This window comes from Chelmon rostratus, chromosome 15 (assembly GCF_017976325.1).
Source record: "Chelmon rostratus isolate fCheRos1 chromosome 15, fCheRos1.pri, whole genome shotgun sequence".
NCBI classification, from domain to species: Eukaryota; Metazoa; Chordata; class Actinopteri; order Chaetodontiformes; family Chaetodontidae; genus Chelmon; species Chelmon rostratus.
Window position 1 is genome coordinate 16029199 of NC_055672.1, and position 25605 is coordinate 16054803.

The 25605-nt window shown below is 44.4% G+C and overlaps 1 protein-coding gene across 1 annotated transcript; it reads left to right on the forward strand.

Annotated features, from left to right (window-relative positions):
* The first annotated feature begins 395 nt into the window (after window positions 1-395).
* On the forward strand, window positions 396-24485 carry eif2ak4 (eukaryotic translation initiation factor 2 alpha kinase 4). Its single transcript, XM_041953352.1, has 39 exons — window positions 396-750; window positions 886-1001; window positions 2118-2220; window positions 2292-2465; window positions 2876-2956; window positions 3070-3221; window positions 3316-3416; window positions 3517-3674; window positions 3801-4339; window positions 4691-4806; window positions 5080-5234; window positions 5328-5761; window positions 5847-5919; window positions 6009-6098; window positions 6181-6303; window positions 8825-8929; window positions 9034-9097; window positions 9194-9273; window positions 9986-10087; window positions 10173-10223; window positions 10326-10562; window positions 11022-11097; window positions 11428-11549; window positions 11825-11874; window positions 12221-12389; window positions 12986-13102; window positions 13234-13299; window positions 13407-13577; window positions 13673-13807; window positions 14023-14130; window positions 14506-14634; window positions 17416-17502; window positions 17763-17875; window positions 17973-18031; window positions 18357-18454; window positions 19431-19499; window positions 20393-20437; window positions 21355-21470; window positions 24030-24485. The coding sequence occupies exons 1-39, from the start codon at window positions 622-624 to the stop codon at window positions 24085-24087; spliced, it is 4971 nt and encodes a 1656-aa protein (XP_041809286.1). The 5' UTR covers window positions 396-621; the 3' UTR covers window positions 24088-24485.
* Window positions 24486-25605: the final 1120 nt, after the last annotated feature.

A 25605-nucleotide genomic window follows, 5' to 3' on the forward strand; every position in this document is an offset into this window, starting at 1 on the left:
TTATACACAGTGACTGGGTAACTTGTGAATTTACCCAAGGGATCAATTAAGTCTTATCTTGTCCGCCAATAATACATTATAATGTATTTGTTGATTATGTTTTGTATTCCTAATCTCAGTCTACAAAGTAACTAGTAACTAAGGTTATCAAATAATTGTAGTAAGGTAAAAAGTACAATATTTGCCTGTATGTACAACGTAGCACAAAATGAAACCAAACAAGTTAAGTCCAAGTATCTCAAAATTGTTCTTAATTACAGTGTTTGACACTCTCAGGGGACACTTTTGGAGTATAGAGGTAAATACTGCCCTCTAGAGGCCATTCCTGAGAACGTAACGTGATGACGTTGCATGTGCTGCGACACAGCTCGCAACAGCCATGCGTCAGACGCGGCGTTGTTGTGGTCCCCGTGTGAAAAGTTAGCCGTTACCGATTAGCTAGTGACAGCGAGGCGTCTCTTTGCTAAAGTTTAGAGCTTACAAAGTGACGGAGGAGCGCGGGGCGGCGGTGAGAGCAGCGGCGGAGCATCGTGCTGAGCGACAACACCTTCCTCCTACTTGTCTGACGGCTGCGTGGAGCGTGACAGGACCGGGGGACTGCCATGTAGCTGAGGCAGAAGAATGAGCGGCCAGCACACTCCAGCAGATGTGACAGACGACCGCAAGGTCCAGCAGGAAAACGAACTCGAAGCGCTCGCGTCTATCTTTGGAAATGATTTCCAGGATCTACGGAATAATGATCCGTGGAAGGTAACTTAGCTAGACGTGCTAGCAGAGTGCATTTCCGTTGGGGAGCCGATGATGGGTAGAAAGTTCTTACTGCTATTACCTGTAGTGATCAAGAGATCACCCCCGCCAATGAGGATCCGTTGACTGTTTTTACAGGTTAAAAGGCCTCCAGAGGTGCACCTCTGCCTGCGGCCCAACGGCCTGAGTACTGGTGAGGAATGCTACGTGACTGTGGACTTGCAGGTCAAATGCTCGCCCACGTACCCAGACGTGTGAGTACTGACCCCTGACCTTTGCCATGTACTGACTGTGGCCATTATTACCACTGCACTGCCACACACACACACACACACACACAAAGCCACTGTCAGGCACAGAGGCTTTGGTGATCTTTTGTAATGTAGAAACACAGGCTATAATGCACTTATTCATTAGCTGTCCACATACTCAGCCCATTGCTCCCTTTAAACTTCAATTCATTGCAAACCTTTGTATTATTCTTAGCAAATTCTTTACTCATAAGATGTGATAATCACTCTATAAAAGATAAGTAAACAAGAAAGCTATAAAAAAAGCCTGAGATATTTATCTGAGGGAATTTTCAGTTAGATGTATTTGAAGAAAAAAACTTCTGACAACCTTTGTTTTGTTGTCTACAACTCTCTATTTACTTATTAGTTTATTATTTTCACACAATGCTACATTGTTTCATACTGCCCTACACAGTGCTGGTAATTATAATGTTATACTTGTATTTATAGTGACTTTTCCACTGTTTGTCCAGTGTTTTTGATTCATTCTCAGTCGCAGCCTCAGAATAGTTTCACACTCACATGTTTGAGCACAAGAAATAAAGCATGACTCTGCCTTAGAGCCCAGTTTTCACTCTTTCATGTTGCCCTTGCGACATGAGACAAACGTCAGAGGAGGTGGTGTCTAATCTATAAATCCAACCTCATGTCATTACCTGCAAACCCATGAAAACCAGAAGAAGAAAACAATGTTAGAAATCAAAGTTATAAAAAGAGCTTTTCATTTTTAGAATGTTGGAGATTTGACTCGTGATTGTTTCACAAGCTTTGGACCAAATATATGACACAATTTTGCATGCTGATTTTTCCATTTGTATTCTAATCTATTCATTTAGATTTCATCCACATAAGCCCAGATGATTGGAAAGAAAGTAGAGCGATGCAGCAGATTTCTCTACACGCCAAACTGTGGCTTTTAACATTACAGGGCAACTTCCCCACGTGCCTGATGGTAGCCCAGACACAATCAGCTGAAAGATGCAGTGTGCAGTTGAAATGTGAACGTGAATGTGAATGTAAATGTCATCTCAGTGTTCAGCAGTGCTTATGGTAACTTGAGTCTTGGGGCACCAACAGGCCTCCGGAGCTGGAGCTAAAGAATGCCATAGGTCTGTCCAACGAAAACCTCCAGAACCTTCAGAGTGAACTCACCAAGCTGGCAGCAGTACGATGTGGAGAGGTGAGGACGCACACACAAACGCAGATGCAAGCGCGTCATACACAGACTGCTTATAACCTCTGTCTGCCTAGGTGATGATTTACGAGCTAGCGGACCATATCCAGGGCTTCCTGAGCGAGCACAACAAGCCCCCGTCACGCTCCTTCCACGAGGAGATGCTGAAGAACCAGCGGAGACAGCAGGAGAAACGAGCCCAGGAGGAGCGGCAGAGGATGGACCAGCAGCGCAAACAGGAGGAGCAGATGGTGAGGAGGGCAGACAAGCCACACTGGATTACTTTTACTTCCTCTTGTGGGTGTAATAATGTTTACCTCATTTTCTTATTGCCACTAACACTGTGAATAAGAAGCAGAAAACCCATCAGCTAATTAATAAACGATAGATTTATGTGAAGCCAAGTTAGCAGAAATTGTGCACTTTAATGTAACTTACACATAAAAATGCAGAGTAACATAATTGCGCTACGGACTTGACAGTAATTTCTGTTAGTTGGCTGAACATCGGTGTCACTTTTTTTTACCTGCCTAGCTGTAAGTACTCAGGTTATGACCTGACTGCACACTGTTGGTGTTTCCTGAAATAACTGAACCCCCAACAACTGACTGAAGCTCTTGTTGAACAGGATGTCCACTGAGGTATTTTTTCTTTCTCGTAGGAAAAAGAGATCATTGCTGAAATCCAAAGAAGGGAGGAGGAGAAACGAGAGGAAAAGAGGAGGAAGGAGATCGCCAAACAGGTGTGGAACAGGGCTGCACTGTTTCACCACAGAACAGCACAGTTTATTATTACATCGCCTGCAGAAAAATCACAGGAACAAATGTGACTTTTTGCGTGGTCTTACATTCATAGGAGCGACTTGAGAACATGGACCAGCCCGTCGCTGCTAACTCCTCCCAGCAAGGGAGGAGCCCACCCAGCTCGGGCACAGCTACACCTGAAGTGACTGAAGCCAAGAGAGCAGTCGGCAACCGCCGTCGCACTACCTCGAATACGCGCCACAGGTATACAGCAACCCAACGTTTACAAAGACTGCAGAATGCTCCTCATCTTAACGAGGTTTTGTCATAATGCTCAGAGCTGTGTCTGTTTTCCCAGACGTGACACGGTGAATGAAGACAACCATCGCTCGCAAGAGCTTCTTCACTTCAGCAGCAACATTTTTGGTGAACTAGTCGTCCACCGAGGGAAGAGCTTAGGTGAGAGCTGTCTCGAGACGACGGTCCAGTGCAAAAGTCGCTTTGTGCACCCACGTAACCTGTCTGTGCATTTTTTGTCCTTGCTCTGTGATCCTGACAGGCGTGAGCGAGAGGCTCGGCAGGAATGTTTATTATGGATTTGAGGCGAACTCAGGAGACTTCGCTGTGATCTATGAGTGGTCGCTGCGCTGGAACAGGAAGATGGGCAAGTTCTTCACCACTCAGGAGAAAGGAAAGATTGAGAACTGCAAAAAGCAGGCAAGTGGAGAAGGAAGCAGTTATTATCATTGAGAAGTTTGTGGTTTAATATTGTATTTGACTGTTTTTAAGAGCAGGAGAATCTGAAAAATACTTCTGAAATGAATTCACAAACACTGCTTGTAGATCCACGGGGCTGAAAATGAGTTCAACTCCCTCCTGAGGCTGGATCACCCAAACTTGGTGCACTACAAGGCGCTGACCACCACTGAGAAGGAGGACTGCCTCATCATCAACCTGCTGGTGGAGCACGTGGCCGGCATCAACCTGAACCAAAGCTTAACCACCCACAGCCCGGTCCCTCTGGATAAACTGTGTCATTACACGGGCCAGCTGGTGGCCGCTCTCGACTACCTTCACTCCAACTCCGTCGTCCACAAACAGCTGGGGGCCTCCAGCGTGCTGGTGGACTCCGAGGGCAACGTTCGACTGACTGATTACAGCTTATCAAAAAGATTTGCCGATATCTGCAAAGAAGACATTTTCGAGCAAGCCCACGTGCATTTCTCAGAGGATACAGTGATGCCAGTGAAAACGGGTAAAAAAGGGGATGTGTGGAACTTGGGGCTGATGCTGCTGGCTCTCAGTCAGGGGAAGGAGGTGAAGGAGTATCCAGTGACGGTGCCAGCCAGCCTGCCTGCTGACTTCCAGGTTTTCCTCCACAAGTATGTATAGACGGATACCTAGCCAGCTTCTTAAAGAAGTGCCATCAGCCAACTTGCTGTAAGGCTTCAACTGTATATATTAGTGCTGACTATTTTCCAAAGCTTACTGCAGTGGTTTAGATTTCTGTTTGGTTTGACTTCCTGGCAGCCATTTCCATTTGATTTCTGCCTTTATTATTGCCAAATCCATCCATTCATATGCATTATTCAGAGCTTTTCCTTGTTTTCGATGTGTCGGCTTTGTGTCGTCAGCAGACCTCCAGCACAGTGTGGACTGGTACAGTAGACTAGATTGTTCCATTTTATGGCCTGCACAGATTACTGCACTGTCTATTATGCTGTATGTCACAGGTGTCTGTGCCTGAACGATGCTGAACGCTGGACGACGCAGCAGCTTTTGGACCACTCCTTCCTTAAGCCTCCATCACCTAAAAACCTGCTGCAGTACCACGATGCCAGCCCGGAAGGTGATATACACATCCATTAGAAATGTGTGGTGTTATTTATTACAGCTGCAACTGTGGATTGTTTTAGCTATCAGTTAATATGTACATTTATTTTTTTTATTCTACATCTGAAATGTCAAAAATGTGCATCACAATAAGCTAATTGCTTTTTTTCTCCAAACAAGGAAGCAGAGCGAGTGTGCCATTTACAGACTACTTGAGCTCTAATATTTTTTGCAGTGTAATTGTATTGCATTACATTGTCTCTGTCTTTCTACGTCTACATCCTCTCAGATCTCGGCGTGGACTTTGCATCATCGGTCATCCCAAGGAGCCACGTCCTCAATGCTCCATTCATCTCCGGGGTGCAGAGGCAGTTTTCTCGCTACTTCAATGAGTTTGAGGAACTCCAGCTTCTTGGAAAGGGAGCTTTCGGTGCTGTAATTAAAGTACGCTCTTTTTTACACTCCAGGCTTACTGGGAGATGACATTACACTGGCTCTGATTTCTTAGTATCCACTTTCCCTGTCTTGCACCTCCAGGTTCAGAATAAACTTGACGGTTGCTACTATGCTGTGAAGCGCATCCAGGTCAACCCAGCCAGTAAGCAGTTTAGAAGGATCAAAGGCGAGGTGACGCTGCTGTCACGCCTAAACCACGAGAACATCGTCCGCTACTACAATGCGTGGATCGAGCGGCACGAGACGCCCTCGGTGGGGGTGCTGAGCGACACCGACAGCTCCGAGCCCCAGAGCTTTGCCCACAAGCCTCCTCAGTGCAAAGAGCCTCGGCAGCGCCTCAACGAGCTGGGCCTGCGCGACGACGTGGAGGACGTGGCGCCGCCTCCGACCCTGTCGAGCTCGGTGGAGTGGTCCACCTCCATCGAGAGATCCTCCAGCGCCAAATGTAGCGGGCAGCAGTCAAGCGATGAAGAGGACGACGACGATGACGAGGATGTGTTTGGTGCTTCTTTTTTGTAAGTGTTTTTTTAGTGGCTGTTAGTCTGGCAGTCTTTCTCCTGCCCAAACCCTTTGATAAAACACCGTTTCTATTGCTTTAAGGCCGTCAGATAGTGACTCAAGGAGTGACATCGTCTTTGACAATGGAGATGAAAGCACAGAAGAGATGTCACAGGTTTGATTCGTTTGATTTGAGTTTTTTGATTTAGTCACTTGTTGGTCAGTGTCACAAGTGCAGCAAATGGAAGGTGTCTGCTCTCGCAGGTCGAGCCAAGCAAAAGGATGGTGATCGACACAAAGGAGAGCACGGACTCAGACCGACCTCTCCTCATAGCACATTACCTGTACATACAAGTAAGCCTCACCGCCATGCTCCATTCTTACCACTAGAGGTCTCGTCGCCTTGCATCTAACGCATGCTCTCTGTTCCCGACAGATGGAATACTGTGAAAAGAGCACTTTAAGGGACACGATAGATCACAGCCTGCACCAGGACCAGAATCGGTTATGGAGACTCTTCAGGGAAATACTGGACGGCCTTGCTTACATCCACCAGCAGGTGTTTACATGTTTGAGTTCCCACCCTCCTTTAAAGCTAATAAGCCTATTTGCGACAGAAGTGTTCCATGCAAGCATGGATCTAATGTAGAGCAATGTGTTTTTCTTTTTTTTTTTTTGTCATTCAAATTTTTATTTGTTTTAACATAATATCTTTACAAACATTTTCAAATGTTACAGATGTAGAGTAAACAAATTATTAGTCTGTTTAAGAAAATAAAAGGAGAAACAAACAGGATATAAAGGAAAATTAAATAATAACAATAAAAAAATTGAATAAATTTTAACATGAATAAAAATAAGAATAAAACACTCATCTAACAACTTAAAGGCAGCCCCCACCCCTGGCACCCCCCCATGTTTCATACACATTCAAAGCGTACTTCGACACAATTACAGGCCTAACAATACCTATCCTTCCCACCACTTAAATCCCTCTATGGTGTTACATCCCTCATGTAATCCATAAAGACATCCCATACCTGACTCGTCTTACTCTGAATATTATTAACCCTGGCAATCATCTTTTCAAAGGCAGCAGTCTCTGTCATGAGTTTAAACCACTCCACAATTTCTGGTTTATGTGGGCTCTTCCAGTTGCGTAATATGAGCCGAGCTGCAACAATAAAACCAGTTACTATTAGCCGGAGCTCTGCTTTGGTGAGGCCTGGTGGCATTAAAGCCTTATCTGCCAGCAAACATAGTTGTGGGGATTCTGGTAGAGGTCGTTTAAGCCATCCCTTGAGGTTTTCCAGCACCACCTTCCAGAATGGCAGTACCATAGGGCAGTCCCAAATGGCATGAAGGAATGTGCCCAATTCCTTCTGGCATTTCCAGCATGTATTATCCTGAGTTAAACCCATTTTAAACAATTTCAGTGGTGTAAAATAATATCTATGTACAATCTTATAGTGGATGAACTTACTCCTTGCATCCCTTGTAGCCCAGCCCACATCTGAAATCACTTCTTGCCATACACCTTCATCAATCTCACCACCCAGATCCTTCTGCCATATTAGTCTCAAGTTTTCACACATTCTTACTTCAATATTCGACATTTTTTTTATAAAATAGTGAGGCGGAGTGCAGCGCATGGCAACAATTGAGAAATTCTTGGACCTTGTTTTCTCCTTTTTCTGCCCATTCTAATCCAAAAGTAGAACTCACACTACTCCTCAACTGTAAATATTTCCAGAAATCCCCTTTGTCTGTTAAATCATATTGTTCTTTAAGGTCCTGAAATGATATAAATGACTGGTCCCTGTAGAGGTTATTGACAACACGTATCCCTTTTGTCAACCATGCACCCCAGAAACATGTCTTTTTCCCTATACAAATTGAGGGGTTATGCCACAATGAAGAATAACCCTGCTTGTGCCGTGAAATCCCCAAGATCTTGTGTGCTCTTGCCCAAGCCCACCGAGAATGTTGTAAGATTGGGTTTTCCTCTTCCTTCTGTCTGCCTATTCTCCTCTGTGATAACAATTCTACAATATTAAACGGAGCTGCAAGTTCTTTCTCAATCTTAACCCAACTAGGGCTTGAGCCATAGTCTGCCCAGTGATTTGTTATCTTGTTCATTTCAAATGATATGCTATATAATTCCATGTTTGGAAGAGCCAGTCCCCCAATATCTCTTGAAGCACAAAGTTTCCTCAAAGCAATTCTGGGCTTTTTCCCATTCCATAAAAAGTCTGTAATCACACGATTAAATTGTTCGAAGATCCCATCAGAGATGGATACTGGTATCATCATAGAGATGTAATTAAATTGTGGAGCGACTACCATTTTAATAATATTAATTTTTCCCCACAAAGTGAGGTTTAACAGTTTCCATTTGTCCAGATTTGTCTTAATTTTTTGAATTAAAGGAGCTGTATTAGTAGAGATTATATTTTCTAGATCTGAGCATAATCTAATCCCTAGATATTTCATTCCAGATGGGATAACCTTTAACTGGAATGTAGAGATTAATGATTGACTGCACCCTCTTGATATTGGCATACCTTCGGATTTTTGCCAATTTATTTTATAGCCTGATAATTTTGAGAATGATTTGATTGTCGACAAAACATTAGGGATGGACACTATAGGCTCTTTGATAAGTAATAAAATGTCATCTGCATACAGAAACATTTTGTGTTCCTCCCCCCCTTGTGACACCCCTTTGATACCAGTTTCTGTCCTAATTGCAATGGCCAGGGGCTCAAGGAACAACGTAAAAAGTAGAGGACTAAGAGGGTCTCCTTGTTTAGTCCCACGTGTTAGGCCAAAGAAAGGCGAGGTCAATCCATTTGTTATCACTGTTGCCCTGGGATCTGAATATATCACGTTCACCCATTTGATAAAACCTTCACCAAACCCAAACGCTCCAAGTGTATGCCGCAAAAAGCCCCACTCCACCCTATGAGCAATGTGTTTTTCATACTTTAATAGCAATAACGTAAACGTTAATGAGTAGGAGGCTGTGTTTTCATTTGTCCACCACGGAGCAGATCATCATCCACCCTCCTCTCTTTTAGGGGATGATTCACAGGGACCTGAAGCCTGTTAACATCTTCCTTGACTCCCATGACCATGTGAAAATTGGAGACTTTGGCCTGGCTACAGACCATCCTGCTAATGTGGTATATAGTCAAGAGCTTCACCCTGCTGACAAGCTGCACATGCACAGTGTAAATACTGTATACATATATATATGACTTATGAAGATACTGCTCTTCTCTCTCAGGCTGCAGGTACATTTGAAGTAGAGGAGAGCGGCTCAGCAGCGATGCCCAAACTGGACCCAGCAGGTGCACAGAGTTTGAAAATATTCTCATGATGTAACTGGCTGATATGTACAGTATGTTCTTCCCTGACACTTTGTGTTTTGCATCACTGTTCCACAGGTAACATGACAGGCATGGTTGGCACTGCCCTCTACGTCAGTCCAGAGGTTCAAGGAAACACCAAAGCCAGCTACAACCAAGTAAGATGTCAGATATGCATTCAAATATACAACCCTGATTCCAAAAAAGTGGGACACTGTGTAAAACATCAAGAAAACAACAGAATGCAATCATTTGCAAATGAACTGTGGTAACCGACAAAGTGGTGAACCTCTCTCCATCCTCGCTTGTGCGCCTTTCCAGGATCACCTGTCACCAATGAACCTGTTTACCTGTGAAATGTTCCAAACAGGTGTTTTGGAACATTCCACAGCTTTCCCAGCCTTTTGTTGCTCCAGTTCCCAGCTTGCTTGGAACGTGTTGCTGCTTCAAATTCAGAATAAGCAGATATTTATGCAAAGCCTTGACCAAACTCGGGCTAGTGGGATTGGCAAAGAAGAGGGCAGCTCTGTCACTGATGCCGCAGAGAAAGCCACCAGGTGGCTTTGGCCCCATGGTAAACTGCTGCTGGGTTGCAAGCCAGGGGCTTTTCACCCCGGCTGTGTCACCTGGGTGAGAGTGTTCGATGTTGAAAGACCCAAAACACTTGATGACCCCAGGTTACACCATTGATGAGGCATCCCACCGTATCATCATGATGTATCGTTAAAACAAAAATCAATGAAGTTGATTTTGTTCATCTTTATGATATGTTATGAATATATGAATATATAATTGTATGTAAATGTAATTTAAACTTGTGAGTTGAGGTTTTAATTGTCTGGTATTTATCCATTTTTTTTCTGTCTTCAGAAAGTTGACCTGTTCAGCCTTGGCATCATCCTGTTTGAGATGTCCTACCGGCCCATGACCACGGGGGCCGAGCGCATCTCTGTCCTGAGCCAGTTACGTGTGGTAGGTACATGCTCAGGGCTGAGAGCGATCCATGTAAGGGCTTTGAAACTGGCTTGTTACTTACCTCATCTCATTTTTCCCGCAGGAGCCCCTCATCTTCCCTGAGGACTTTACCCCATACGAGCAGGGAACACAGGTGAGGATGCTGTAGCACAGCGTTTGATATTGATCTTTTTCCTCTGTGTCTCTCAGTCTAACAACAGAACGACTTTCTGTTTGTCTTCTTTGTATCTCTCAGAGGAAAGTGATAGAGTGGCTGCTGAACCACGACCCGGCCCTGCGGCCCACCGCCCTGGAGCTGCTGAAGAGCGAACTGCTGCCTCCTCCACAGATGGAGGAGTCAGAGCTGCATGAGGTGCTGCAGCACACTATGGCCAATATCAACGGCAAAGCCTACCGCACCATGGTGGGCCAGCTGTTTGCCCAGAACACCTCTCCGGTCATGGATTACACTTACGACATAGACCTACACAAGGTATGGCTACTGATAGAGTTTATTTAGTTTATCTCTCTTACATGTGGCCCCATTGTACCAGTTCTGTGCAGGACTCTACAAACGTGTGGTACAATTATAAACATTTATTAAAGTAATGCATATGCTTTTAGATCCTAAAAACTTCTTGACTTTTGTGCGGATTTTGGAAAAATATTCTATGTTTTGCACAAGACCAGAGGGAAGGCCAAAAACGTCAGCCGTGTATTTAATGTGCAGTTGTCCACGGAGACTTAAAGACATAAAAAGCAGTTCATGTAATTTAGCAAGTTGTTCCCCGCTCTACCTGAAGATGTCACTGCAGACACACAAATGGCCTCACCGACCCCTCCTTGCCACCTCACTCATCTGGTCTGTATAACCGACCGGCAGGAGGCCTGTTAGTGCTTCATCGATGTCTTCTGATCCCTAACAGAGGCTGTTTGTTTGGTCTCCCTCCAGGGCAGCTTCAGCTTCAACAGTGCTAAATTGCAGCAGTATGTGCATGAAACAATCACCAGGATCTTCAAGAAGCACGGTGAGTACACTACGCCTGTTTGGTGCGTGAGTGTGAACGCGAGCCTTTGTTGACTCTCCTCTGCAAACCACTTGGACTCTTGACCCGCCGTAAGCCCATTTTAGGGACCTCAACATCTGCTCCAGTGAGCGGCGGCTAAACAATAAGTGCACTGTTGGGCAGCGCAGATTCCTTTGCAGGTGCTTGTATTATTTTTGTACACACTGCTGATGGTGTCCAGCTGTACTTATTTGTTTATGCTCAGTTTGTATCTGCTCACACACATCAGTTCTTTTAAGGGTTTTATTATCTTATGCAGATGTTGCAGTAATACATGGTGTTTGTTTTCAGGTGCGGTGCGTCTCCAGACGCCGCTGCTCCTCCCCAGAAACAGGAAGTTGTACGATGGCAGCGAGCTGGCCTGCTTCATGGACCACAGCGGAATGCTGGTTACACTGCCCTATGACCTTCGCGTGAGGCCAACACACGCGCACGCAGAATACACACACAGGCGTGCATGTCATCGCTTGCACACCAACACTAATTATACAACTATTTGCATCAGCACATGCAAACGCACACATAGTGTGAGCCTGCAATCAGCAGCCACCTTAAGATCCTGCCACTTCAGGAAACCCTGAGGACTAAATGGTTGTTTCCACGCTGTGATTGATTACAGCCTGGTATGCACTGACTTCACTGTCATTATCCAAACACACCCAAAGTCTCAACTCTCTTTTTACTTTAGATGGCATTTGCAAGATTCGTCGCTCGCAATAATATTACACATCTAAAGAGGTAAAGTTAAATGATTTAAGACATTTTTAATTTGTTGTAGTAATAATAACAATAATGGCTATTTGTTAGCTAAAAGCTTTTCTTTTTACTGAGGATATCTTTTACCTTTTGTGCATAAAATTAGGAAGGTGGTGATGTTTTTGTGATAAGGGTCAAATACCCAATATAATCTAACAAAAATTCAACAAAGGATATTGTATTTTTGTAATATAAAATGTTAAGTCAAATCCCTACCAAGTCAAAGAGTTTTGCTTGTTCTGTAAGCCTTATCACCAGTAGGCCTGGTGCTGTTGAGGTCACATGAAAACGTTCAGAGTGTCTCTGTGTTCCCGCAATCTTTCTCAAGGTATAGCATCGAACGCGTTTTCCGGCCCAGGAAGCTGGATCGTGCGCACCCAAGGGAGCCTCTGGAGTGTGCCTTTGACATCATCACGCCCGTCACCAACAGCCTGCTCCCCGATGCCGAGACCATTTACACCATCTCCGAAATAGTCCAGGAATTCCCCGGACTTCAGGTTGTTAACATGACCCGCCTGTATTTTAGTGGTCCAGTGAGCTGACAGCTTGTGTTGCGCTGCTTTGTCTTGACTCACGCTGCAGCTTGTCGATGCATCATTGTTTCTTATTTTCCTACGGATGCCGTCATAGCAACCTGTCCTGTTATTGTTTTTTCCCTTTTTACTTCCCACTCGCATTCCCAACATACCAAAGTATGTGTAAGCCTGACAGATTTACACGGGATTTATTATTTACATTGTAAATCTGTTATGTGCAGCTCTCCCCACTTCCTTCCGTGCCTCCCAGTACAATCCATTCCTGTCCACACATCCCAGTGCTGCGTCAGTCTCCAGTCGCAGTCCTCCTTGCATGTTTCATGAGCTCAGTCCACCGAAGGTCTGGCCTCTGGTTCGTCCCTTATAGATCCTGTTTCTGATCCTCTCCACCACCCTGCTCTTTGTGTGAAAGCTCTTAAGAATATGTGAGTCAGATGGAATGAGAGGGCAGCCGGACACAACAGTCATTATTCACAGAGGCGCTCATTGTACATTTGTGCTCTTGCTTTTGACTGTAATTGCAGCTGAGAGGGTATGCGTGTGTTTTGTGACTTCAGGAAAGGAACTATAACATTTACCTGAACCACACCAGCTTGTTGAAGGCCATCCTGCTCCACAGCGGAGTCCCTGAGGACAAGCTGAGCCAGGCCTCCAGCATACTGTGTGACGCCATGGTCAGTGCAGGTCACACGTGCATCGCAGATGTTATCCACATCGCGTGTCTGTTGCTGATACGCTGTCATGAATATGTATACTAGAGTTCTTCCCAAGTATAGCAGTGCTAACATTTCTGCATTTGCTCCAGAGCGAAAAGCTGACCAAACGAGAGGTGGAGGCAAAGTTCTGCAACTTTTCTCTGTCAACCAGCAGCGTAAGAGTCCCATCGAGTGCACGAACCTTCTGTAAAAGTAATCATTCCTGCAGCAGCCAACTTGTTCTCACTCATAAACATTGAGATGCCTCCTCTGCTGCGTCCAGTTGCAGACGCTGTACAAGTACATAGAACAGAAGGGGGATCTGCAGGACCTGGCGCCACTGCTGACATCGCTCACCAAACAGAAGACCGCCGTCACCCAGCTGGCCAAGCAGGGCCTCAAGGACCTGGAGGAGCTCACAGTGCTGCTACACAGACTGGGAGTTAAACTGCAGGTGATTTAGACGATTTTCTGGGTAAATCGGTGTTAAAAGAAAAGCTACTGTGTGTGTTTTCTCCCCCTTTAAACACAGATGTACTCTCTCTACAGGTGGTGGTTAACTTAGGCTTGGTATACAAGGTGCAGCATCACTCTGGGGTCATCTTCCAGTTTGTGGCTTTCATCAGAAAACGCAAGCGAACCGTACCGGACATCATTGCCGCTGGAGGACGGTACGACCACTTGGTAGGTTTTACTGCATCGTCCACGTTCCACATGTGACTTTTGTCAAGTCATGATAAACAATCTGCAGCTATCATTTTAAAAGCCAAAGTTTTCATTCCACATGTGTGTATGTGAATCATGTTTTTCCAATCTCAGGTATAGCTCTTCTGTCTGTATTTCAATAATTCTGTAGGTCAAAGTGGTGTCTTTATTTGGTTTTCTCTCTGTGTTGCTAGATCCTGGAGTTTCGAGGGCCAGCTTCCACAGTACCAGTGCCATCTGCAGTGGGGGCCAGTGTGGCTCTGGACAAAGTCTGTGCTGCTATGGCCAGCATGGAGGAGCCAGTGAGCAACACACACACACACACACACACACACACACTGGCATCTGACATTTCTAATTATTGTAATGAAGGAGCAGCAGACAGAGCTACATATTTAATGATGCCTTATTACAGCAGGCGGCTGCCACACAGCCACTTTTAGAAACATGTTAATCACTATGATCATTGTGACTCTTGACGCCGTGGAGTTATTTTTGGAGGTGCATCATTTTCTATATTTCAGATTCAGACTGAAATGATCTTCCCAGAAAACTGCATGTAGGTCTAGAGACAGAGAAGAGCACTGAAAAGACTTAGTTGTTCTGAACAAGTTATTTTATTACAGTTCAGCATCTTTCAGTTTTTGACTTTTTTTCTCTTTTTCTTTATATATCAGCCATCAGTGAGCTCCTGCGATGCTCTGGTGGTCCCAGTAGGGCATTCTTCAATGTCCAAAGCCATCCATGTTGTCCAGAAGCTGTGGAGCGCCGGCGTCTCTGCAGACATCGCCTACGACGTCTCACAGGTTAGTGGGCTGCCTGATATTTAGCCAGTTTTGATTTAAAGGTGCTCTGTGGGCTTTTCTTGTAAACAAACAAATCTATGTTTGCGTTCTGTGTTACCGACCAAAAGGCATTGTGTATCCTTGAGGGCATAGCAAAGGTTTTCTTCCCCATGCAGAATTTGCAGAGAATTTTTTAACTATTTGAAACCTGCGTCAGTGGTGCTTGCTAGCAGTCTTCTATTCCCTTCCTTTGCTGGTGCATTGCTGTATTTTAATGGAACATTACCGTCACCTGCAGATCAGTGGATAGGTAGTGTAAAACCACTGGCAATAAAAAATAAAAATATTGCACCGTAGCACCCCTAGTGGTCGAAAACTCCACATGGTACCTTGAAGTTGGTTTAGTAAAGTGTCTTCAGTTGTAATCTGACAGCTGGAAAAGTACATTAAGTGTTGGAATTGCTCTGCAGTGATTATGCAACTATGAACACACACTTTGCTCCTTTCATACCCAATCATGATACCATCACCTGTTACCAATCAACCTGTTTACCTATGGAATGATCCAAACAGGCGTTTTTGGAGCGTTTCACAGCTTTCCCAGTCTTTTGTTGCTCCTGTTCCAACTCATTAAAAACGTGTTGCTGCTTAAAATTCAGAATAACCAAATATTTTTAAAATGTTAAATATATTGTTTTTGGACTGTTTTCAATTGAGTATATGGCAAAAAGGATAAGGAAACTATTACATTCGTTTTTTAGACAGCGTTTTTTGGGATCGGGCCTGTCCTTAAAACGTAGTCAGTCCAGAGCCATTAAGACCCAAGCCTAAATATATCTCAGCTAAAGGAAGCAGAGTCCACCTCTCAGAAAGTCACTCCCTTACTGTTGCTTCCGGCCCTGCAAAAGGAAGAAGTCTGCAGAGAGAACTAACACATAGCAGCACTGTACATGCAGAAGTTCAAGCAGAAGGATTTCATTGAGTTTGTGTTAATTCGCTAATAATTATGTAACTGAGCCTTCATGTTTGTTGTACGTCTGAACTCAATCACGTGTCTGACTTTGTGGATCCCTGAATAGACAATGGGAATCAGCCATTGTGTAAAATGGGTGATCTCCAGAGTGCTCCCGCCTCTTGTCCTGTAGTACCTTCATCCCTCTACAGAGGGCAACACCCGACTTCCGTTGATGAAGAAAACGTCCCTCATCTGTCAGCAGCAGGCTTTTCGTGACAGCATCAGAAATAGTAAACATCCCAGAGAATGAGCTGCACTCTGTGGTTGCGTTTTAAAGAGGCTTACAGGTCATGTTGGGACAATACGACATGGAGTCATTTGTGCAATAATTGATTCAGTCGTCTGTGAGACAATCTTCCAATAAAGTTTTTTTGATGAGCTCTTGTTAGGGAACACTCATAATGTGACTGGAGAACAGCCAAGCTGAGATCAGTCCCTTCCACGCAAAGTTATTTATCTTCTGGTCCAGAACTCCCGATGTCATGCCTGTGTCACATTCTTCATGTTTATGTGACAAACTGATCTCAGGCCTGTGTTTGTGTGTTGTTGTAAACACCTCCCCTGGCACATTGCTGCACACACATTGAAATACTCCTGTTTTCTCCTCCTTTTCTCTTTATAACCCATTGTTTTCACTTTGCACCTCTGCAGTGGATAAGTGTTTGCTTTAATGGTCTTCATTGTCCTTTGTGCGGGCACAGGACACAAGCGATTGGCCACCTTCAGTCCTGTGAAGCAATTAGGAAAGATTGGGTTTGGCTGAGAACAAGCAGCACCGTGTCCAAATCGTCAACAGTGCTTGTGTGCGTATTTGTTGATTGTGTATGCAGCGGGTGCCTTGACCAGCAGTGAGACGGTGAGAACACCTTGTTCGGACCTGCTCACCCCTCACTCCCCCTCGCTCGACTTTTGTTAACACCTTTCACATGCTGGGCTCTTAACGGACTGAATCCGCGGCTCTAATTCATCCTCAGGAGACGGTTCCACTCTTTTAGCTTTTATTAGCCAAATATGGCAAACACCCTCAGACAGCTTAGGCCCAGAGCTGCCCACCGGCCTCCAGCCAATGGCTTATCTTTGACTTGATTTGTTCTGTCAATGAGAAAGTTGCAAGAAAAGAAGAAGATTTTAAATGATGTCAAGGAGAAGTGACACATAAACACACACACGCACCACCGTTAGCTCGTTTAGCGGAGCAGCCAGATGAAATTCTCTGGCTGAAGGTGGTGAGAATGAATTGGGCTGCCTGACACACACACACACACACACACACACACACACCTATACATACATACACCCTGTCAGGGATGAATGCATTACCTGAATACACATTGGTTTTGAGTCCCGGCACAGTGCACACTCTCCTTGTTCCAAGCAAAACTCTACGTAAACTGACTGACTGACTATAGAATCAGCTCTCTCTGGCCACCTTAGATGCATTAACTGTAAATTTCCTGTAATGTTGTCAAGCTTGGCTCGTTATTCTTTTAGCAATTAACATTCACACAGAACTTCAGTCTTCAGTTTTCAGAGGTTCAGCTCTGAGCTGGCTTCAGTAAACACCTGCAGCCCACACATTCCGCTCTGGATGTCATCCTCGAGCCCCGACAGTGAAGCAGGTCATCATCAAGCCAGTGCGACAAAAAAATCTAGCGGTTAATTAATATTCATAGCCATAGTTAATTGTATTTTAATGCACGCCTCGTTCAGCTAAGCTGCACCATTAAATCGTGACTGACAGCGTCTGCGTGCGAGTAATTCAGCCTTGTGTCATTGTGTGTGTTTAGTCTCAGGAGACGTTGTTGGAGCACTGCAGGCTCGCCGGCATCAGCTGCATGGCCCTGGTCTCTGACAAGGAGGGAAACTACGTGAAGGTAAAGCAGCCTTACAGCGCAGCATAGGAGTGTGCAGCATTTTCAAATCCTGTCCAGAAATCTATTGAGAGCTGAAGTCTAATTTTCATACTTTCCAAATTAGACTGCAACACATTTCGAGAAGGCTTTTTATTATTAAGAAAACAACTTTCCTGCAAGAGGCATTGCACATCATGGTGCTTTCCAAACTGCTCTGATAAGACAGAGCTCTGGAAAGGTTGTACACAGCAGCACATGTTAAAGCCATTTTCTGTCGCCAGGTCAAATCCTTCGAGAAGGACAGACAGTCTGAGAAGCGGATCCCAGAGTTGGACTTGGTCGACCACATCATTCAGAAATGTCGGACCAAATTCTTCGAGGAAAGAAACATCAGGTTTAAATCAAGAGATTTTGCTTGAATGTGCTGCTCAGATGTCTGAATGATATAAGGAGTCTATTCTTATATAATGTTTGTCCTTGTGTCCCTGCAGAGAAATCTCTGAAAGCATGTCTCTTCAGAACCCTAAAGGATCACTGCTCAACACCTCAGGTACTGTGCTCAGTCCGGTCTGATTGCCACTTACTCTTAACAGTCAGCCTCTATGTGCAGCTTAAACTGTGTGTTTGTAACCATAAAGTCCCACTGCTGCGCAACACAGCCGCACCTCTGTTTTCATACAGTTGTGCTTTGAATCCGCCGAGGTGCTGCATGCAATGAAAGTGTAAAATGATGGAACAGAATATTGGGATCAATGTGTGATCTGCAACGATGTGTGTAAATGTGAGATTTAGGTGTGATCAACTGGTGGATGTTGAAAATGTAAGAAGCCTTATAATTCGATAAAATGTGGAAATGTGGCCTTTTCTGTCTCCAGGCTCCTCAGAGCCACATGGGAGCAGCGGCACCATGAATGTAAACGTCATCAGTCCAGAAAAAGTTTCCGGCAGTGCCAGACGACGCTATGAGACTCAGGTTTGTGATGCGCGCACGCACACACACACACACACACACACACACACACACACACTAGAAATGCAACTAACGGTTCCATTATTTTCTCAATTAATGGATTCATTTTTTGGTCTTTAAAATGTCAGTGAATGGCGAAAAATAAATAAATCTGTGTTTCCCAAAGCCCAAGATGACGAAGTCAAATATCTTGTCGAATCAGAGAATTTTGACTTATTTTTTCGTAAAAATTACTCAAACCGGTTGATCAGTTATCAAACTAGATGGCAATTAATTGCCAACTATTAACATGCATACATACTTACTGCAAGCTTACTGACCCACTTGTTCTGAATTAAATGACTGTGTTCTGCCAGATATTCTGATCCAGAATTATTTGCAAATGTTTGCCGTGTAGACAGCACTGGAGTTGGCATCTGCACCCGCTCATCTAAACATTTCTCTGCACCACAAATGGGCAAAAACCTCCATTGATACCTTCATTGATAGGCAGCATCACCAAAAAAACAAACACATCAACACTGGGTTCAGAGCGGGTTGCGTTCTCTGATTTTTGCTGGTGAAATGATCGGCTAAGTTGCAGCCATTGATTGAAAATTGAATTAAATCTAAAGCAAACCGTGTTCACCCATTCATATGAAAGGTGAGCAGCGTCATGCCCGTGAAAACAACTTGTTTAGCATGAGCAAGTTCTTGCTGCCAGGTCTCAGGTTACATTGACCCATTGACCCACACCGTAAACATGTTTTATAGTCTTCTTCTCTTCTTCTTTGTCTCTCTCTCTGTGTGTCTGTCTTCAGTGTCTTTAATTTGTCATTAAGAATATGGCGCCTGTCACTATAGACCAGGCCAACGGTTTGCTTTTAAAATTATTGCATGTCAAGAGTTTTTCCTGCTGGTTCATTTAGATCATGGGAACAGTTATTATTTTTGTCCGCCCTCTTTCTTCTGACCTTGTTTCCCTCTAATTCTCTTTCAGATCCAAACCAGATTACAGAATCTCAGTAGCAATTTGCAGAACAAGAGCAATGACATTGAGGTTCTGGCAGTAAGTCATTTGTTTGTTTACCCCTTTATCCCTCCCAATCCCAGCTCCCCTTTTCTGCTGCTCTCCCACCTTATCTCTTGAATTCATGTGTGAAATCACAGAGCGAGGAAAGCGCTTTTGATAGCTAAAACAGCAAACATCACTAGGAGCCCTTTCATAGTTACTTGCCTCGCGGTAAAATCCCCTGCTGGAGGTGAAGCGGCTGTGAATCCATCCCAGTCGCTACAGAACAATGAACGCTAAACAGAAGGCAGCAAGGGTGCCATTTCAAGGGATGTAAATGGCTGCCATATTGAGTTTATTTATGGTTGTGATGTAGATTTATGGTGAGATATTCTCAAAGTAAATCAGCCCCGCTTGTCTTATTTACCATGTCCCCGCATTTTCCAAATGCATTTGTCATCCCTGCTGGGGTCTGGACTGTAACAGAAAATACGAGTTATTGAAACATAACAGGCATAATCACCTTGATTCCGGTAAGCAGTTGCACAGGCCTGCAAGTCTTCGTTGTTGTGCTTGTCTGTCAGTCAGACTGGAACACAACAGTACTCGTTTTCCAGGGGTGAACCCAGGAGGCTATTAGCCCCTTCCTGTAAAAGGGACATGGAGTGCTTTCAGGCCTGGCGAGAGCATTGTGAAAGTGGAATTATGAGTGATTTTCTGAGTTAGAACAGACTGGATTATCTTGTGTTGAAAGAATTACACAATTTATCGGGCAGCGGGTGCAACGCTTGATATTTTTAGCTCAATTATGGATGCAGTATTTGGCAGGAGTGGCTACTCCCAATCAAAACATGTGCTCCGCTGTGCTCTGTACATCTGTTGTATTGATGCAACATGAGATAAGGATCCATTGTGTTTTTGTGTAACCCTGCTTGTTTTGTATCCCACAGGTGGACCTGCAGAAGGAAACCCTAGTCAACTTCCTGTCTCTGGAGGTGGGTTCCATACTGGCTTCATCAAGACATTGCAGAGTTAATAAAAGGCCACACCCTAATGAAGGGTGGGAGGGAGGGGGAAATGGAAAGAACGTCCAATAGAGGTCAACATCCTAGACAGGAAGAGGGGATCCCGTCTCCTTCCGTGCAGTCCTGTGTGGGAGTGAGGGAACACCCCAGCATTTTTCTATAGCCAGATCTGCGACAGAGTCCAAACTGCACGCACATATGGGACAGACGCATGCTACAGTTAACAAAAACGCATGCTTGAGAGGTGTTAATATTCACATTCCAAACTCCTGACCACGACTGCACTCATAAAAAACCCTGGTTCCTAAAAGCGGAGGTTTAAAAAAAGACTTTAATTATATTGTGTTGAGGAACATGAAGAAATGCTCTTAACACCACTGTTATATAAGCAAAAGCCTCCACTAAATGAATGGGCCACCTATACAGTCGGCCCCTCACAGCACATGTGTCAAAGAAAACACGTTCTGTATAGAAAAAGCATGACAATACACAGTGTGTATAGCCAGGCGTGCAGGAAAGGCCTGTTTTAAATATGGCAAATTACCCCAAGTCACACAAAGAACCAAGGAACTCTATAAACCCAGTGCTGCTTCGTACCTTAACTGCCCCGCTACACTTGACGTGCAAAAATATACTCCCAGACTGCAGATGAAAAACCCCATTGATTCCTCCAAAAAGCCGCCTGCGTTAACAAACATGAAGAAAATGAAAGAAAATCACGGCGTGTTGGACAGTCTCTGCAAGATTTGACAGTAAAACTAATCTGCACCAGGCCTCATTCAATGTTTGTGAGCTTCGTCTGCATCTTGCGTGCAACATTTCATCGCCTAGCCCTCATTCTTTCCCATTTTGTTGCTTTAACCCCCGTTCTTTCTCTTTCTTTCCAGTTTGATAGCGAGGACCAGTTCCACAGCAGCGTCAAAACTCTGCTGTCTCGTCTCCCCAAGCAGCGCTACCTGAAGTCCATCTGCGAGGAGATCCACCAATTCAAAATAAGGAAAAAGTACGTTGTGTGTCTTTGCACAGGTGTGCACTGTTGAGATCCTTGTGTTGTGATCGTGAAAGCACAACAAATTCATGTGTCTTTAGCTGTCCTTGCTAGCCAGTGATATATACTTTTTGATAAAAAAAAAAAGATCGGAAAAGTTTCCTCAATTCATCCTCAGAGGGTCATGAATATCATCTAAATTTGAGTGCAATCCATCTGTTGAGACATTTCACTCAAAACTAGAAAGGTCAAGCTCATGGTGGCGCTAGATGAAGTCAGGGGATCACCAAAGTTATTAGGAATTATCCTCTGGCCATCATGGATGTCTGTGCCAAATTTCATGGCACTCCTTTCCATCCTGTAGATGTTGAGACAGACATATGACTGAGAACAAAAATGTTACCCAGCTGGTGGTAAAGTCAGGGATCATGGCAAGACATCCAACAGGCGTTGAGATATTTCAATCCTGGCCAAAGTAATCTTTATAAGCAGATGCAAGATGTTAGCATTGGAAGTGTCCTGGTTTCCATTTGTAGTCCAACTAATATTGACCAGCAGGCTTTGGCTGCATACAGGTAAACAGTCTGTGTGGAGAGCCAAAGAAGCATAACGCATCAGCCGAAATGCAATATTAGAATTCATCAGCTCTTATCTAAAGTCAATTTAGCTTTTTTTTTATCTGCATTTATATGCAGAAGTCTGTTCATAGAGATTAGCCAAAATGTCATTGGACTTTTAAAACAAATGCCAATCAGACTGTAAACAATGACCGGCGCACAGAAGAGGAAGTCTGTTATCTGGATAGCGCTCACTACAGCGGAGGCCCTGACACATTGGTCGTTGCCCCCAGAGGCTGAATTGTTGTCAGTCGATAGCCAGATTAGCTACATGTGTTTTTACAAGATACTGTCATTAATGGGATCAGGCATGAAACTGTTACTTGATGTTTGTGGTGGTGATACAGCACCTTTTTTAATCACCTCAACTATCACATCCAGTGTGTCACACTGTCAGTCAGATAGCGTATTCTAATGAATGAAAGCAATTATTCAGATACATTAAAATACTTCAATGAATGTGGAAAAATCTGGTAAGAAACAAACAGTTGTAGATGTCTCAGCTGGAGCCATCGTGGAGGACGAACCAGAGTCCCCACAGCCTCGCCTCTCTGCTCACTGTCACATGTTTCCATCTACTGCAGACTTGTTATTTGTACTAAAACGAAACCTGAGGCAAACCGTGCGATACATTAAAGACCACTTCCTTTTACGGGCAGCTGCCAGTCCAAAGCCCCGACCAAGCCCATGCACTCCAGGTGTAACAGTGACAGTCAGTCCTTCAAAGGGAGCTGTTAGACGGATAACTACTGCCTTGAAGAACATCAAATCCTCAGCTGATCCCATTTCCTGAGGTGAAATCTGGAGAAGGATTAGCCTTGTTTGGTCTTCTGATGTCTGTCTCTTAACACCCAAGTTGATTGACACTGATACTGCCGCACAGAGGGGGCGGGTTAGCTTCAGCCGTTGCCGTGGCTGTGGATGGAGCGCTTTATTCCCAAGCTTCCCAGCACAACGTTTTTTCAAAGCTCAGCCCAAATCCTTAGTGTTTGAGCTTCCAGTGTTGTGAATGCCCATAGAGAGCAACCCTGCGAGGGATTCAGCGGATTTTCTCTTTCATGAATGAGATGGTAACAAAAAAAAAAATCAAAGCTTCTCTCTCTGGCTTCCCGTCCGACTCTCCAGAGCAGTTGGTTTTAATTTCCTGTCTCTGTTGTGTGTTTGATTTGCCATTTGGGGGGGGGGGGGGTCTCTGCTGATAAATGAGTGCCACAGAGGCAACAATGGATATATTCAGCATGTGTTTTTATGTGTTTGTTTAGTTGTTTTCATCAAATGTGGGGTACGGGCAACTGAGGCCAGATGAGTAGGGGAAAGGGCTCGTGCAGTCCCCTTGCTACAGGAGGACCTGAAACTAAACGTATCTCAGTCGCAGCCACTGAACTGTCTGCGGTGCTGTTTTAACAAGTCTGCAGCCAGGCCAGTGGCTCTGTAAGGCTGCATTCAGACACAGTGGTGCTCTGAGCTACATGCTAACATGCTCACAATGACCATGCTAACATGTTGTTGTTCAGGATGCACTTAGGGCGAGGAAAGAAAAGGATGCCTGAGACTGCCCCATGTTCACCATCCTGGTTTAGCGTGTTAGCACGCTAACATTTGCTAATTAGCACTAAACATGCATCTGAGGATGATGGGATGATGTCATTTGTTTAGCAGGTATTTGGTCATAAAGTAAAGTTTTGGACAAAGTGAAATTTTGGCCTGATGATGGCGCTAAAGGAAAAGTTAGCGTGTCCGTTTCTCCTCTGAGTTGTTGTACATGGAGCTGTGGCAGGGTCGGATCCGGTGTTATTTCAGTAGGACTGACCTCTTAAGCCAGAGAAATCTAAGATCTTGGGATACCTCCTGGCTGAATTTTATTGTCCTGATTTTGCGATGTCCCATTTGGAAGGTCTCCATAAAGCTTTTAATATTCTTTGGAATCTTCCCACTGACAGATGTTGTCCTCTTGCAGGCTGGCTGTGGTGGTCTTGTACAGCTACAGGGACGACTACTACAAGATCCTCCTGTGAAAACCAACAGGCTCCACTGGCCTGGGAGACGTCCCGCTTGGCTGGAGGCTCAGCAGACTCCCAGAGACAGTTTTCATCCTGGGACCTACAGAATCTGCTGGAAGATTGACTGATTCATACCCTTTTTTTTTTTTTAAACCATGCTGAATGGTATCTCAGCTACTGTACTTGACCCAAAATCCATAACTTTTTCAAAACCCTTCAGAGTTTTGTGGTCTTTCTCAGAAAAACATGGAGAAGAGGTCCACTGGGACTTTATTGCCTTAATAGAACAACAGAAGTTGAAAGAAAGAGGGGTTTTTTTTTACTGAAGACTACGTGACATGAACGGAACAATTTTACATTTCTAATCTGCAATGCGATTGGTAGTAGAAATAAATCGCTTTTTCCCACACGGAGCTGTGATTTTGTGCCTGTCTTCGGTGTGCATGCGAGTGTAGCACAGCCATTTGTCCACACAGCCTGAGAGACCTGATGATTAACAGTCTGGATAGTGAGTACTCCCTCATAAGCCAATATCCTTTCTGGACAACACTGATTCTAAAAAAGCTGTGACTCTGTGTAAAACGAAACAGAATGTGATAACTTGCTAATCCTTTTTGACATATACTTCATTGACAACAGCACAAAGACAATATATTTAACATTTTACCTCATTAACTTCATTGATTTGTGTAAATATCTGCTTATTCTGAATTTGACAACACATTTTAAACAAGTCGGGACAGCAGCAACTATAGACTGGGAAAGTTATGAAACGCTCCAAACACCTGTTTGGAACATTCCACAGGTGAACAGGTTGATTGGTAACAGGTGATAGTATCATGATTGGGTATGAAAGGAGCATCCTGGAAAGGCTCAGTCGTTCAGAAGCGAGGATGGAGCGAGGTTCACCACTTTGTGAACACATGATTGTATAAAGGAGATTAATACATGGGCTCAGGAACACTTGGTAAAGCTGTTGGCTGTACTTTTAGGCTTTGTGTTGCACTATTTGACGTATTTGTAGGCCTGGGAAACTGACCCTAATGTTTGCTTTATTGATCCTTCCGGAGAAGCTTCCTCACCTTGAAGTTTATGAGCTAGCTTTGACGGACAAGTCAAAACAACAGCCCCGTCTGCTCTGAGGATTATCCAGGTCTCCAGGTCTGTGTTTGTGTTTTCCAGTGTTTTAATAGCCAACTGGATAGATGAGATCTACTTACTGTTCGCTAGTACTCACATCTCAGAGGACCTCCATCGGAAACGATCTACAGTGCCACCACTAAACACATCTGCAAGTGCTACTGAGATAAGAGAACAACCTTGGTAAGCAAGGAAAAACGATCAGATTTAAAGCAACTAAGAGAGGACAAATTCCAATTTGGAGCAGAACTCCAGGACCAGATGTGCATGAGCCTGCAAATCTGCGAGTGAAGTACAAACCACTAACAGATACCATCTTGGATGACATCACTCCACTTTAGGGAATTGTTCCTCCAACCCAGTTTAAGTATCACTTCGGGCCACTTTGGTTCA

What these genes read in the sequence shown, in the direction of transcription:
- eif2ak4 (XM_041953352.1), top strand. Translation starts at nt 622, where the DNA reads ATGAGCGGCCAGCACACTCCAGCAGATGTGACAGACGACCGCAAGGTC. An exon ending in GGAATAATGATCCGTGGAAG is followed by an intron (nt 751 to 885) that starts GTAACTTAGCTA and finishes CTGTTTTTACAG; the next exon opens with GTTAAAAGGCCTCCAGAGGT. An exon ending in AGGAGGGAAACTACGTGAAG is followed by an intron (nt 17,503 to 17,762) that starts GTAAAGCAGCCT and finishes TTCTGTCGCCAG; the next exon opens with GTCAAATCCTTCGAGAAGGA.